General features: G+C 68.7%; 1 protein-coding gene, 1 long non-coding RNA gene and 3 other non-coding genes across 10 annotated transcripts; 3 read left to right on the top strand and 2 right to left on the bottom strand.

Moving 5' to 3' along the window:
* Positions 1–64: 64 nt before the first annotated feature.
* On the top strand, positions 65–519 carry LOC115494669 (uncharacterized). The gene is made up of 2 exons (XR_012054711.1): positions 65–197; positions 238–519. It is a non-coding gene; the product is annotated as an uncharacterized lncRNA (long non-coding RNA).
* Positions 520–2213: 1694 nt separating this feature from the next.
* MAPRE3 (microtubule associated protein RP/EB family member 3) lies at positions 2214–9939 on the top strand. Of its 6 annotated transcripts, none has more exons than XM_030269795.4 (8): positions 3495–3635; positions 4060–4212; positions 7247–7374; positions 7460–7605; positions 7780–7936; positions 8515–8666; positions 8756–8908; positions 9114–9939. In XM_030269795.4, the coding sequence occupies exons 2-8, from the start codon at positions 4205–4207 to the stop codon at positions 9180–9182; spliced, it is 813 nt and encodes a 270-aa protein (XP_030125655.2). In that variant the 5' UTR covers positions 3495–3635; positions 4060–4204; the 3' UTR covers positions 9183–9939. The 6 variants fall into 6 exon arrangements, with proteins under 6 accessions (XP_030125656.2, XP_030125657.2, XP_030125655.2 ...); XM_030269793.4 differs by having other exon boundaries at positions 7780–7981; XM_030269796.4 differs by lacking the exons at positions 3495–3635; positions 4060–4212 and adding an exon at positions 2214–2358.
* Positions 9940–10298: 359 nt separating this feature from the next.
* Positions 10299–10462, bottom strand: LOC115494745 (U1 spliceosomal RNA). Its single transcript, XR_003959807.1, has one exon. It is a non-coding gene; the product is annotated as a U1 spliceosomal RNA (small nuclear RNA).
* Positions 10463–12646: 2184 nt separating this feature from the next.
* LOC115494756 (U1 spliceosomal RNA) lies at positions 12647–12810 on the top strand. The gene has a single exon (XR_003959818.1). It is a non-coding gene; the product is annotated as a U1 spliceosomal RNA (small nuclear RNA).
* A 1184-nt stretch (positions 12811–13994) lies between these two features.
* LOC115494759 (U1 spliceosomal RNA) lies at positions 13995–14158 on the bottom strand. Its single transcript, XR_003959821.3, has one exon. It is a non-coding gene; the product is annotated as a U1 spliceosomal RNA (small nuclear RNA).
* Positions 14159–14206: the final 48 nt, after the last annotated feature.

The following is a 14206-nucleotide window of genomic DNA, read 5'->3' as shown; positions in this document are numbered from 1 at the left end:
GTGTCACGCCCGGGTCACACCCGGGTCACACCCCTGTGTCACAGCCCTGTGTCACACCCGGGTCACACCCCTGTGTCAACACACCTGCAGGCGTGTGTCCCATGTGCCACCTCTGTGCCACCTGTGCCAGACCCTCCCCTGCAGGTGCGGTCCCGGGTCAGTGCTCACCTGCCAGGTGAGCTGCTGGTCACCCCCAGGTCACCCCCACCTGCCAGGTGAGCTGCTGGTCACCCCCAGGTCACCCCCCAGGTCACCCCCACCTGCAGCCCCCCGCCCCACGGGCCCGCGTGTCCCCGTGTCCCCCGGTGGCCCCCGGTCCCCGTCCCCCCGGTGCTGTTGGGGTGTCCCGGGCCCGTCCCCTCCCTCGCCCCCCGTGTCCCCTGTGCCCTCCCCCTGTAGGTCCCTGTAGGTGTTTGGGGGCCCGCGGGCCCTGGCGGGGGTCCCGTGTCCCCCGGGGGTCCCGCGCGGCCGATTTAGGAACTGCCGTCCGTGTTTGCTCATTAAAGACCGTTCACAGCGCCCGCCGCTCCTCTGTGGGTCTGGGGATGGGGCAGGGATGGGGCAGGGATGGGGGGCAGGATGGGGCAGGGATGGGGGGCAGGGATGGGGGGCAGGGATGGGGGGCAGGGATGGGGCGGGATGGGGCAGGAGGGGGGCAGGGATGGGGCAGGAGGGGGGCAGGGATGGGGCAGGGATGGGGGGCAGGATGGGGGGCAGGGATGAGGGGCAGCCTTAGGGACCCCACGGCCACAGCCCAGGGGTGAGGGACCCCCCCAATTCTGCGCTGGGGGCAGAAAAAGGGCCCTGACACAGGGACACAGGGGGGCACGGGGACATGGGGGGCACACAGGGGGGATCATGGGGACACAGGGATGTGGGGGGACACAGGGACATGGGGGGACACAGGGACATGGGGGGACACAGGGACACAAAGGGGGCCATGGGGGACACAGGGGGGACACACGTGGGGACAGGCACAGCGATGTGTCGCCATAGAACACCAGGGGACATGGGACATGCGTGAAGCTTTGGGGACACGTGTGGACACGCGTGGAGACACGGTAAGACAAGGCGGGGGTCACAGCGCTGGCCCTGTCACCCTCTGCTGGGGTGCACAGGGGGTGCAGGGGGGTGTGGGGGGTCCTGGGGGTCTCCGGTGTGCCCGGGATTTGGGGCTCAGGAGGGGCCCTGGGAGGGCCCGAGGGAGCCTTGGGGAATCCCGAAGGGGTCCTGGGGGGACTCCGGAGGGAGCCGGGGGGGTTCTTAGAAGGGGAGGTCTTGGGGGGCTCTGGGTGGGGGCCCCAGGAAGAGTCTTGAAGGGTCACAGAAGGGTCCTGGGGAGGGTCCCCGATGGCTCTAGGGGGTGTTTAGGGGGGTCTGGGGGTGTTATGGGAAGGTCTGGGGGTGTTTGGGGGGGTCTAAAGGTGTTTAGAGGGTGTTTAGGAGGGTCTTGGAGTGTTAAGGGGGTGTTTAGGGGGCTCTGGGGGTGTTTAGGGGGGTCTGGGGGTGTTTAGGGGGTTCTAGAGGTGTTTTCGGGGTGTTTAGGGGGTGTTTAGGAGAGTCTGGGGGTGTTAAGGGGGTGTTTAGGGGGGCTCTGGGGGTGTCTGGGGGGGTTTGGGGGGTCTGGGGGTGTTTAGGGGGTGTTTAGGGGGGTTCTGGGGGTGTTTAGGGGGTGTTTAGGGGGTTCTGGGGGTGTTTTGGGGGTGTTTAGGGGGTTCTGGGGGTGTTTAGGGGAGGTCTAGGGGTGTTTAGGGGGTGTTTAGGGGGGTTCTGTGGGTGTTTTGGAGGGTCTGGGGGTGTTTTGGGGGTCCCCGGAGGCTCTGGGGGTGTTTTGGGGGTGTTTATGGGGTGTTTAGGGGGCTCTGGGGGTGTTTTGGGGGTGTTTAGGGGGCTCTGGAGGTGTTTTGGGGGTGTTTAGGGGGTTCTGGAGGTGTTTTGGGGGTGTTTAGGGGGATCCGAGGGTGTTTTGGGGGTCCCCGGAGGCTCCGGGGGTGCAGACCCCGCCGCCCGCCAGCAGGGGGCGCTGGTCGGGCCCGTTGCCATGGCGACAGGGGGCTCGGCCATGTCCGTTGTCATGGCCGGAGGGGGCGTGGCCAGGCGCGTTGCCATGGCAGCAAAGAGGGGCGTGGCCAGCAGTTGCCGATGTCGTGGGGGCGTGGCCAATCATCCTACCGCTAAGGGGGCGTGGCCCGGCCCGTTGCCATGGCAGCGGGGGCGGGGCGGGGCGGTTGGCACCGCCCGCGGGGGGGGCGGCGCAGGCGCGGTCGGTCCGTGCGGTTCCGGCCCGGTCCCGGTCCCGGTCCCGGTCCCGGAGCAGCGGAGCGGGGGCAGCGGAGCGGCGGCGGCCGCGGCCGAGCGGTGAGTGCGGCGGGACCGCCCGGGGGGCAAGGGAGGGAGCGGGCAGCGCTGCTGACATCAGCCGCATCCCCGCACCGGCCGCCGCCGCCCGGCAGGACCGGCGGGGGGGCCGCGGGGCCCTCGGGGATGGAGCGGCGCGGCCGGGCCGGCAACGGGGCTGGAGAAGCCAGGCCAGAGGGGAGAGGGGCCTCCGGAGATGGAGCGCCCGGAGGTGGGGGCCGGTTCGTGCGGTAACGCCGGGGATGGAGCGGTTGAAACCGGGCCGCGAACGGGTCCGGGCCGAGCGGCGAGGCCAGGCGGTCCCGCGGGGCCGGTGGCGGCGAGGCCCGGCCTGACTCAGCGGCGGCCGCTGCGGCGTCCCGGCTGCGGCTCCTGCGGGACCGCGGGCACGGCACGGTGCGGTCCCGGTACGGAACGGCCCCGGCGTGTCACGGTACGGTACCGGCTCGGCGCCGGTCAGGCACACCGGGAGCTGTAGTGTCGGCTCCGGCACCGCGCAGCACCGGGCGTCGCTGCCGGTACGGGCCATCATCGGGGCCCGGGCATCACCCGGAGAGCTCCGGTCTCGGGGGGTCCCGCGGCTCCCGGGGCGCCGCCGCTCGGGCACTGCCGGGGCCGCCGGTCCCGTTCCGCGTGTGCCGCCGGGGGTGATGTTCCCGGGATGCCGCCGTGGCTGTCCAAAACGGCAGGTGGCTGTCACCGTGACACACCGGGCGTGACCCGCTCTCGGTCCTCGGGCTGATGGCGGCACGGCGGCGGCGGTGTCACCGGTGCGGCGGTGTCACCGGTAAGGTGACGGTGTCACTGCCGCGCGCGTCTCGGGATGGGTCCGGGGCCCTTCCCTGCGCTGCCCCGCCATTCCCGGGATACCCAGCCCCATCTCCCGCCGGGGATCTTCCCGAGGGGCCCCTCTGACGCCCCGCAGGGTGACGGGGCTCCCGGGGGTGCCGTGAGCGCTCCCGGTGCCTCCCGGGGGGACCGTGGGGCCTGTCGCCGGCCGGGGATGCGGCGTGTCCCGCAGCCCGCCCGCTCCGGCTCGGCTCATCCCGCGGCATTAATATTTCAGGAGCGGGGGGAGGGCTCCGCTCTGCACATGCTCCCGCCGCCGTACCGACTTATTTAGGTTAGCGGGAGCCCAGCGCGGCGGGGGGATTTGGGCGCTCGGGCCGAGCATCGCCGCCGGGAGCCGCCAGCTCCCGGTGCGTGAGCGGCCGGTTTGCCTCGCCGCGGGCCGGGACGGGCGCTGCCACCGGGAAGCGGTGCCGGGGCCGGAGCCGGTACGGAGCTGGGGATGGAGCCGGTGCGAGGCCGGGCGCTGCCGGTCCCGGCAAACGCGGCCGCGGCGCTGCTCGGGGCGGGGGCAGCGGCTCTGGGGGCTCCCGGGGGGGACGTGGGCGAGCGGCCCTCGCCGCTAACACCCGGTCCACCGTGCCCGCTGCCAGCCCCGCGGCGGCTCCGCACGGCGCTCGGCCCCCGCCGGGCTGTCTGCCACCCCCCTGGCGCGTTTGTCACTTGAGAAGCCACCGGCACGGCTCCCAAAATAGAACCCGCCAGCCGCAGCAGCCCGGTTCGCACCGGCACCGCGGAGCTGCCGGGCCGGCACCGCCGCGCCGCTCGGCTCCCGGTGCCCGCCGTCGGTGCCGCCCTCGGCCGCCGCGCCGGCACCTCACGGCCTCACTCTGCTCCCGTTTGTTTGGGCAGAGCGGCCGCGGGGGCTGCGCCGTGGGACCGGGCCCGGACGACCTCTGCGTGCGCCCCGGCAGCGCCGCGGGACGGGCACGGACGCACGCCCGGGGCTTCGGTGGCCGTCGGGCCGTGATTAGCCGCTCCCGCCCGGACAATTAAAATGCAGCGGTAAGCGTCCCCCGCCTGGCCGGGCGCCCGGCAACAACCCCTCTCCCGTCGGCCTGCCGGGAATCTGGGCTCGGCTCTTATTTTCATTCGGATTTTTTGGCAGCAGCCGGCGGCAAACCGGCTGGGCCGGAGGCTGGCGGCCCTGGGCGCGTCCATCGCCCGGCGTCGGGGCGGCGGTGGGTCGGAGGGTGCCGCGGGCCCCGGCTGCCCTGTCATTACACCGGGGCTCGGGAGGCGTTTGGGAGGGCGGGGACGGGCCGGGTGGCACCGCGAGCCCCGGGCGGCGTCCCCGCTCCGCCATCGGGACGCGCCGGTGCCCGCCGGGGTCGGGGTTCTCCCGGTGGGTCAAGGTGCTCCCGGCGGGATCACGGTGCTCCCCGCGTGTCCGGGCTCTCGGTGTGGCTCGGGGTCTCGTGTCAGGGCTCTCGGTGTGGCTCGGGGTGCTCCCCGCGTGTCAGGGCTCTCGGTGTGGATCGGGGTCTCGTGTCAGGGCTCTCGGTGTGGCTCGGGGTGCGGCTCGGGGTGCTCCCCGCGTGTCGGGGCTCTCGCTGTGGCTCGGGGTGCTCCCCGCGTGTCAGGGCTCTCGGTGTGGCTCGGGGTGCTCCCCGCGTGTCGGGGCTCTCGGTGTGGATCGCGGTGCTCCCCGCGTGTCAGGGCTCTCGGTGTGGATCGCGGTGCTCCCCGCGTGTCCGGGCTCGCCCCCGCGCTCTCACGTGTGCCGGCGTGTGCGGGACTCGAGGTGCGGCTGGCGCGGTGACACCCCGGCTCACCCCGGCGGGGATCGGGGGTCCGTGTCGCGTCCCCCACGAGCGCCCCGGGGGCAGGATGCCGCAGAGCCTTGGCGGCCGTGCCGGGTCTCTCCCGCGGGCATCCCCCGCTCGGCCCGGGCGCGGCGTGGCCCCACGGCCCGCGGTGGGGTGCTGCCTCGGGGGCTGCCCCGTTATTTGGGGGAGGGCCGGCGGTGGCAGGGGGGTGCCGGCCGCTCGTCGCCGTGCGGGCACGCGGCCCGTGCCCCGTGCCCCGTGCGGCGCTGCCGCCCCCGCCGCAGCCCCGTGCCCGGTGCGGCGGTACCGGCAGCCGCGGCACCGCAGTGCGCGTGGCTCTGGCTCAGCGCCGCGCATGACTCAGCTCCGCTGCCGGAGCCAGGGGAGGGGGCACGATGGGGAGAGCCCTGGGGGGACCCCTGCCCGCACCCCACCGCCGCGATGCCGCGGGACGGGCTGCGGCCGCCGCCGGTACCGGGAGCGGGCCGGTGCGCACCTCGGCGTGCCGGGGGCGGCGGCGGCGCGGGGGCCTCGGTTCCAGCTGCTGCTGCGGTGGTGGCTAAAAATACCGACCCCCCATCCCCCGCGGCTGCGTGCGGTAACACGGCGGGCTGGGACGGGGGTCCCGGGGGTCCCGGCGGCGGCAGGGGACGGATCGGCTCGGATCGGTGGGGTTCAATCGGCTACGGCCGCGCCGCATCGCCGGTGCTGAGTCACCGCGGTGCTGTACCGGAGAGTGGGGGCACTGCTGCCACCGGGACCTTCTGCCCCCCGAACGGGCCCTGGGGGTGACAGACCCCGGGGCGGCAGCGCCGCACCCCAGGGCGCAGCTGTGCGCTGGCACGGTCCGCCCTCATTCCCCCGGGATGTGGCACGGCAAGGGGGGCTCGGGGGGCTGCACCTCCCCCTGCCCCCGCCTGGCAGCTGGCCCGGGCCCGCGGCTCCCCTCGCCGAGGAGCGAAGCGGATTAACGCCGCCGCTGCCGCCGCTGCCGTGCGGGGGGGCCGCGGGAGGGGGCACCGGGACCCCGCTCCCGGGAAGGGGCAGCAGGGCCGCTCCTCATCGCTGCACCGAAGCATTTTGTGCAGAACAGTGAGACTGGGGCTCGGTGCCCGCACTCTGCTGGGGCTCCCTGCCGTGCTGGGACTGCGGCCAGGGGGTCCTGGAGCCCCCAGCCATCTGGGCGGAGGCCGCCTGCCGGCAGATGTTGCCCCTCTAAGCCCGGCTCTAATGGACCCCGATCCCCATCCCGGCCCCGGCAGATTAGGCAGCACCGGGGGCTGGAGAGGGGGGCCCTAAGCTGCTTACAGGCAGCAGCCCCCAGGAGCCCCGTGGGCTCACCCAGGGCAGCAGCCCCTCGGTGCTGGGCAGTGCCCTGGGCAGTGCTGGCATCCCCTCAGCAGTGCCTGCGCCCCGGGACCCCTTCCCTGTCAGCCACATCCTGCTCTGTATCCAGTCCCCCAAACCTGGGTACCCCTGTTCAGGCCAGGGCTCCCCCTGACCGCGTGGGCCACACCGGGGCTTTGGGGGCCCTCGTGCTTCCCTGCCATACCTTGGGGTGCGCCTGGAGTTGGGGGGTCCCACAGGCTGCACTGCGGCAGGCTGGGCTGCTGTGCCTTGGTGTTGGAGCACGGCTGGGATGGATGTCCCGGCTCCCAGTGCTCCCAGTGCTCCCAGTGCTGGAGTCTGGGTGGGATGGGCACCCCGGCTCCCAGTGCTCCCAGTGCTCCCAGTGCTGGAGTCTGGGTGGGATGGGCACCCCAGTTCCCAGCGCTCCCAGTGTTGGAGCATGGCTGGGATGGATGTCCCGGCTCCCAGTGCTCCCAGTGCTCCCAGTGCTGGAGTCTGGGTGGGATGGGCACCCCAGTTCCCAGCGCTCCCAGTGTTGGAGCATGGCTGGGATGGATGTCCCGGCTCCCAGTGCTCCCAGTGCTGGAGTCTGGGTGGGATGGATGTCCCGGCTCCCAGTGCTCCCAGTGCTGGAGTCTGGGTGGGATGGACACCCCAGCTCCCAGTGCTGGAGTCTGGGTGGGATGGGCACCCCAGTTCCCAGCGCTCCCAGTGCTCCCAGTGCTGGAGTCTGGGTGGGATGGGCACCCCGGATCCCAGTGCTCCCAGTGCTGGAGTCAGGGTGGGATGGATGCCCCAGTTCCCAGTGCTCCCAGTGCTGGAGCATGGCTGGGATGGATGCCCTGGCTCCCAGTGCCCCTGGTGCGGGTTGGGGTGCCCGGGGTGCCCGGGGTGCCGGTGTGACCGCCGTCTCTTGGCAGCTGGGGCATGGCCGTCAATGTGTACTCGACGTCGGTGACCAGCGAGAACCTGAGCCGCCATGACATGCTGGCCTGGGTCAACGACTCCCTGCAGCTCAACTACACCAAGATCGAGCAGCTCTGCTCAGGTGGGCGCGTGGGGCGGCGTGGGGGGCATGGGGGGCGTTGTCAGGGTGCCCCCGGCCCCCCTGACCGCGGCTCGGGCCGGCGCAGGGGCTGCCTATTGCCAGTTCATGGACATGCTGTTCCCCGGCTGCGTGCACCTGCGGAAGGTGAAGTTCCAGGCCAAGCTGGAGCACGAGTACATCCACAACTTCAAGGTGCTGCAGGCCGCCTTCAAGAAGATGGGAGTGGACAAAGTAGGTCCCTGGGGACGGCGGGGGCTGCCCCTGCCCACGGGAGGCGGCTCTGCCGGGCCGTGCTGCCCTGTGCTGGTGTCCCCCCCGTGCCGGTGTCCCCGCCGTGCCGGTGTCCCCACCGTGCCGGGGCCGTGCCGGGACCGCTGCCCCACCGGCCCCTCCACGTGCCCCCAGATCATCGCGGTGGAGCGGCTGGTGAAGGGCAAGTTCCAGGACAATTTTGAGTTCATCCAGTGGTTCAAGAAGTTCTTTGACGCCAACTACGACGGGAAGGAGTACAACCCGCTGCTGGCGCGGCAGGGCCAGGACGTCGTGCCCCCCCCTAACCCAGGTGATCACATCTACAACAAACCCAAGAAACCCATTGGCACTGCAGGTAATGTCCGGGGCCCCGCAGCGAGCGCTGCCCCCCGCCCTCTGCACCCCGTGGGTCGTGGCCAGGCGCCCCCCGACCCCTGCCTGCCCCCGCTCTGCTGCCTGCCTGCCTGCCTGTGCCGGGGGGGCTGGGCGGGTCTGCGGGGACACTGAGGCAGGGATCCTGGCTGCCCCCAGGCTGGCGTGGTTTGTCACCCCAGTCCCCCTGGCTGCCATCCCCCCGTGCTGTGCAGCTCCCGTGGGCACTGGGGGCTCCCTGTGCTGGCCCAGTGGGAGCTGCCAAGGACTGGGGCCTCCTCAGATCCCGTGCTGAGCCCCAAACAAGCCACAAGCACCCCTGGAGGGCTGGGGGCAGGATCTGCCAGGGGAAACTGAGGCAGGGGGAGGCTGAAGCTGGGAGAGCCTGGGGCCGTGGCTGTGTACAGGGTATCTGCCTGCCCTTGCTGCCCACCGCTGCCCCCCACTCAATGGGGGGGGTCCATGCTGGCAGACCCCCGGCCGGCATTAACCCATTGGTCCCCGTGTGCTGTCAAGTCCCCCAGAGGACCTCCCCAACGGGCCCCAAGAACACCCCAAACCCAGCCCGCCTCGGCAACGTGCCCAGCGGCATCCTACGGAAAAACTCGCCCGCTGCCCGCAACGGCGGCACCGAGGCTGACGCGCAGATCCTGGAGCTCAACCAGCAGGTAGGGAGGGGGTCCCTGCCGGACCCCCGGCCTGGGGGGCACCGTGGGACTGGGGGGCTGAAGGTTTCGGCCATCTCCCTGTGCCACAGCTGATGGACCTGAAGCTGACAGTGGATGGGCTGGAGAAGGAGCGAGATTTCTACTTCAGCAAACTGCGGGACATTGAGCTCATCTGCCAAGAGCACGAGAACGAGAACAGCCCCATCATCACCGGCATCGTCAGCGTCCTCTACGCCACGGAGGTGAGAGCCGGGCATCCCCCTGGAGCCTCGGGGACTTCCCTGGGCGGGGAGGGTCTCCCTTCCCCCACAGTTGCCTCGGCCTTGTTCACTGCGTGGGGTGCCAGGAGGGGTTTGGGCTTTGCCAAAGCCCTCACGCCAAGCCTGGTGGAGGTTGGTGTGCCCGCCGGTGCCACCCCTGTGCCGACAGCTCCATGGTTCCCTGCAGGAGGGCTTTGCCCCACCAGAGGACGACGAGCTGGAGGAGCAGCCGCCAGAGGACCAAGACGAGTACTAGCCCCGGCCCGCGCCCGCGCCCCCCGCGCCGCCCCCACCACAGACATTGGAGGCCCGAGCCCGCGCCTCGCCCCGCACCGTCACACGCCATCGCGGCCTCCGGCAGCTCCAGGGGGACGCCGCCATCTCCATAACCAGCCGACATCCCTGGGCGAGGAGCGCGGCCGCGCCGGGGGCCGGGGCCGGGCCGGGCTCTGGCGCCGTGCCGGGGCCTGGCCCGCGCCACCCCCTCCCCATATTTATTTCTGTTGTCCCCCGGTGTGAGCGAGTGCCACGTCCGCCCTGGCGTCCTGCGTGCCCACGGTGAGAGGGAGAAGGAAGGCGAGGCCGCGGGGCTGGCCCAGGGTGCCGCGTGCTGCTCACCTTGCTGGGAGCCCCAGAACCCCCGTGGCAGAGCGAGTGCCGGCCTGGCAGCGCGTTGGAGCAGGAGGCCACGGAGCAGAGGAGGGAGATGTTGGTTCGGGTTCCTGGGAAGGAGAAAAGGGAGCCCCAGCCCAGTGCGGCCATGGCAGCGGGAGGCACCAGCAGCCACGGGGGTCCCGGAGAGGGGCCTGTCCTCAGCACGGCACGGAACGGCAGTGGGCCCTCTCCTCTCGCCTGTGGCCCCACGGAGCCGGGGCTGGGGTGGGTCACCGCGAGGGCTCGCAGAGCCCACCCGCCCCGCTGCCGCGTCCCTGTCGCATCGCTTGTCTGGTCCGTCACTCCGGTCGCAACGCTGCATCTGTGTTCGATTTTATTTAAATAAACTCGTGTGGTAACACCGCGTCCTGCCCGTGCTGGGGGTCGCTGCAAGCTCTTGGGCTCTTCCTGACCCTCGCAGGAGGGTGGGAAGCTGGAGTGGACCCGGGTGGAGGCTCTGGGACGGCAGCGTGCAGGGAGGGCCGGGTTGAGAAATTGGGTGACCGGTTTCTTTAGAGATTCACGCGGGTGGAGGGACCCTGGCAGCTGCTCCTGGCTCGGTGGCGTGCGGGATGGCGCGGTTCGTGATTTAACGGAGCAGAAATGGATCATAGAATGAGCAGAGTAACCTGGAGGCCGAGGAATAGTGGGGACAAAAAGGCTCCTCGGTCGGGTTATGTCAGCGCTGTCGGTTTCATCTGTTTTTGACCATTGAGACCAGGGGAGAGCGCGAACGCAGTCCCCCACTACCACAAATTATGCAGTCGAGTTTCCCGCATTTGGGGAAATCGCAGGGGTCAGCACACCCGGAGTGCAAGGGATGAGCCTCGCCCTGGGAAAACCACCTGCCTGATCATGGTGTCTCCCCTGCCAGGTAAGTATGACTTCCTCCCGCCCCAACCGCGCCGCCCGCCCGCCGCACGCCTCGCCACCACACGGCCGCCCCGAGCCCGGCCCCGCTGCCCCGGCCCCGCGCACGGCGCGGCCCGCACGGCCCGGTCCGCGCAGCCCGGCCCGCGCAGCGCCCGCGGACACGCGAGGGCAGCGCGCTCTTTGCGCGGGCTGTGTCCCGGCATGCCGCGCGGCGCTGCCTCATTTGCATGGACACGCCCCTCCCCAACCCCCGCCGCGGGTCCCGCCCCTCGTGGCAGCGCCCCCTGGCGGCGCGGCGGAGCGCCCCGTCCCTCCCGGTCCCGGTTCGGATCCGCCCGAAGGGAACCGGACCCCGAACGGATCCGGACCCAGCACGGGAGGCGAGCTCGGCGCTGTTTAACACGGCGCTGCTCGGCAGCCCGTGCCGGGTCTGGGATAGGAACTCCGGAAAACACAAGGAGCAGAGGGGATGGGGATTTCCCAGCTGATGCTGCAGCCGTGGGGAGAAGTGCAAGAGAAGGGCCACAAGAAATGACCAAATCTGTTGTCGGGGCGGTGCAGAGGCAGAAGGCGAGGCTCAGTGCAGGGACCAGCTCGTGAGCTGGGATTAACTCCATCCGAAATATCACGGGCTGGGCTGCAGGCAGGATGGGCTGAGCCTGGACAGAAGCAGAAATCAGAAGGGGAAGAGACTGGGCTGGGCTGACGGGGACCGCAGGCATCTCCTCTCTCCCCGGCCAATCCTTTGGCTCCACTTAAGCCGGGAAATGGAGCCGTGGATTTTCCAGTGGATACTGGGATCTCTTGTTCCGTAGTTACTGGCTGTGAAGGACCTTGGAGTAAAAGGTCATTGTTGTTGCTGCAGTGGGAGGAAATCCCTCAGGGCAGGAAATCCCTCAGGGAAGGAAAAACCTCAGGGCAGGAAATCCCCCGGGCATCCCATGGAATTCAGGACTGAGAACACAAAATGACCCCATCGCTTTCTCCTCGTGCCCGAGTGCTCTTTGCCACTGCTGAGGCAGGGTTTGCTGTGCAAGGTAAATGCACAATAACTTTTCCAAAGATCTCTGTCTGGTTTGCACATTCCTTTGGAAAATGCATGGAAAGTGCAGCTCTGCCCATTCAGCCAGGGAAAGTTTTGGGTGCCCTCATGTCACTGGTTTGGGCTTTGGGGAGTCCTGGGGCAAGAGAGAAACGTGAGTCTGCGAAAAGCTGAACTGAAACCGGGAGTCCAAGCGCTGAGAAAAGACCAACCCGATAAGATGAGAGGTCCAGCGAGGACTGGAAATGTTCATAGGCTCTTTTTTACAGTTTGGGTTATTGCCAGTTTGAATTTGCCACTCTGGTGGCCCCGAGAAGAAGCCTAAATCATCGGGGCGGGCTGGAGCGAGAGTTACGGGAACGCTGCGCCCAGAGCGCTGATGTTCCTGGGGTTGTCCCGAATCCCAGCGCTCTCCTGGCCCCGCTCCCAGAGACCAGGACGCACTTTGGGGGGTTGGTGTGACAGATTCTTCTCTCGTAGCCCTGGGGGTGAACAGAGCCGCCTTTTCTTTGCCCTTGAGTGGGAAGATCCGGCTCTAAGGGGGAACTGATATCTCGAGGTTTGAATGGAAGTCTGCAGCTTTTTGAGTTGTCCATCCGTGCCTGCAGACAGAGCCTGGGACCGAGCGGTTCTCCCGGGAACGCCGCACGCTCGGCTCACCGTTTGTCTGAGGGGAAAGAGAAAACCGAGAGGGGCGGGCTGTGCGGACCGGGAGCACCGGGAGGGTCCCGGCAGGACCGGGAGCACCCGGGGAAAAGGTAATTCCGGCAGCGGGAGCTCGTGACCGCTGAGCCCGTGGCCGGTGCTGGGAACAGCCCGGCCCGAAGGGAGCGAAGCGCTGCGGGCTCGGGGCAGCGGCCCCGCGGCACACGGGGCTCCCGGCGGGGCCCGGCCCGGGGGCTCCGGGAGCGGCGGGGCTGGGGGCGTGTCCATGCAAATGAGGCAGCGCCGCGCGGCATGCCGGGACACAGCCCGCGCAAAGAGCGCGCTGCCCTCGCGTGTCCGCGGGCGCTGCGCGGGCCGGGCCGCGCGGACCGGGCCGTGCGGGCCGCGCCGTGCGCGGGGCCGGGGCAGCGGGGCCGGGCTCGGGGCGGCCGTGTGGTGGCGAGGCGTGCGGCGGGCGGGGGGCGCGGTTGGGGCGGGAGGAAGTCATACTTACCTGGCAGGGGAGACACCATGATCAGGCAGGTGGTTTTCCCAGGGCGAGGCTCATCCCTTGCACTCCGGGTGTGCTGACCCCTGCGATTTCCCCAAATGCGGGAAACTCGACTGCATAATTTGTGGTAGTGGGGGACTGCGTTCGCGCTCTCCCCTGGTCTCAATGGTCAAAAACAGATCAAAGCGCTCTAAACAAGAGATCTCTACCTGTGCCCTCATTTCGGGGATTTCTGGGCTCGGCCGTGGGCCCGTTCTTCGTTTCGTACCCCGTGGAACTGTAACGCGGATGAAAAATCAAACCCCACAATTCCAATAAATATTTGTAGAGAATGGGTATGTTTGTTTATCCACAGCGCTGCACGTATCTGGGGACTCATTGCCCTTCAATGGACATGCGCGCTTCTGAGAACTCCCGATCCTTTTTTATTACGCTTTTATTACGCTTATTACTAATTTCCGTATCCATAGAATTTCACATTAGCTTCATGCATATTCATTATGCTGATTTCGCGTTACACTTACAGCTAGTTACACCTGTACTCAGTTTTTGTCAGAAAGTTCAGAAAGAACTCCTGGGTCACTCTGCCTTGTCTGTTTCAAAGTTCCAGGAGTCTTTCTTATCTTTTCAGTGTGGAAATTTACATTCTTTCTCCTTAGCTGGGGTAGTTTTGCTAGTGCTGCAGTTACCAGAATAAACAGCTTATTTAGCAAGTTCAAAGCGGCACATTTCACCTAAATCCAAATGGATTTCTACCCTGTTAAATTTTTGCTCTGTCTCAGGACCGAGCCGCCCCCGCACCGACACAGCTTTGCTCTCTGGGGCGGAGGTTGGAGCGCCTGGCACCGAATCGGGACGGGGCAGCGATCCGGACACAAGGGCCTGCGGGATCGTGCGGGCTCGGAGGGCAGAGAGGGTCGGGAGCAGCCGGGGATCCAGGGGACGCAGGAAAGGCCCAGCGGATCCCTAACGGGAGGCTCTGGGCGGCCGCCTCGGCAGACGGGATGGTCCCGGCCTGTCCCACACCGTGTCTGCGGAGCGGGGAAACACTGCGGTGCCACCGGGGAGTCACCACGGGGGAAGGGGCGAGACGCCGGTCCCGCTTCCCGCGGCACTGTCTGGGCACACCCGGCTGAGGTTGGTCCTGCAGCGACAGGGACAAGACAGCAAAGTGCCGCGGAGGGACAGGACAGCGAAGAGCCGCGGAGGGCCGATGGCCGTGAGCCCGCAGGCGGTCCGCGATGCGGGACTGATGGGCAGAGTTATCACAGCGCGGGCTTACAAGAGTTTCTGATACATCGAGAGGAAAGCGCGGTGTTAAACTGTTCTTTGACCATTGAGACCAGGGGAGAGCGCGAACGCAGTCCCCCACTACCACAAATTATGCAGTCGAGTTTCCCGCATTTGGGGAAATCGCAGGGGTCAGCACACCCGGAGTGCAAGGGATGAGCCTCGCCCTGGGAAAACCACCTGCCTGATCATGGTGTCTCCCCTGCCAGGTAAGTATGACTTCCTCCCGCCCCGACCGCAACGCCCGCCCGCCGCACGCCTCGCC

Source organism: Taeniopygia guttata, chromosome 3, assembly GCF_048771995.1.
Source record: "Taeniopygia guttata chromosome 3, bTaeGut7.mat, whole genome shotgun sequence".
In the NCBI taxonomy this organism is placed as follows: Eukaryota; Metazoa; Chordata; class Aves; order Passeriformes; family Estrildidae; genus Taeniopygia; species Taeniopygia guttata.
This window is presented reverse-complemented; position numbering and strand designations above follow the sequence as displayed.

Coding starts and splice junctions, on each gene's coding strand:
- MAPRE3 (XM_030269793.4), top strand. Junction 7,375..7,459: donor GATCGAGCAGCTCTGCTCAG/GTGGGCGCGTGG, acceptor GGGCCGGCGCAG/GGGCTGCCTATTGCCAGTTC. Junction 8,909..9,113: donor GCGTCCTCTACGCCACGGAG/GTGAGAGCCGGG, acceptor GGTTCCCTGCAG/GAGGGCTTTGCCCCACCAGA.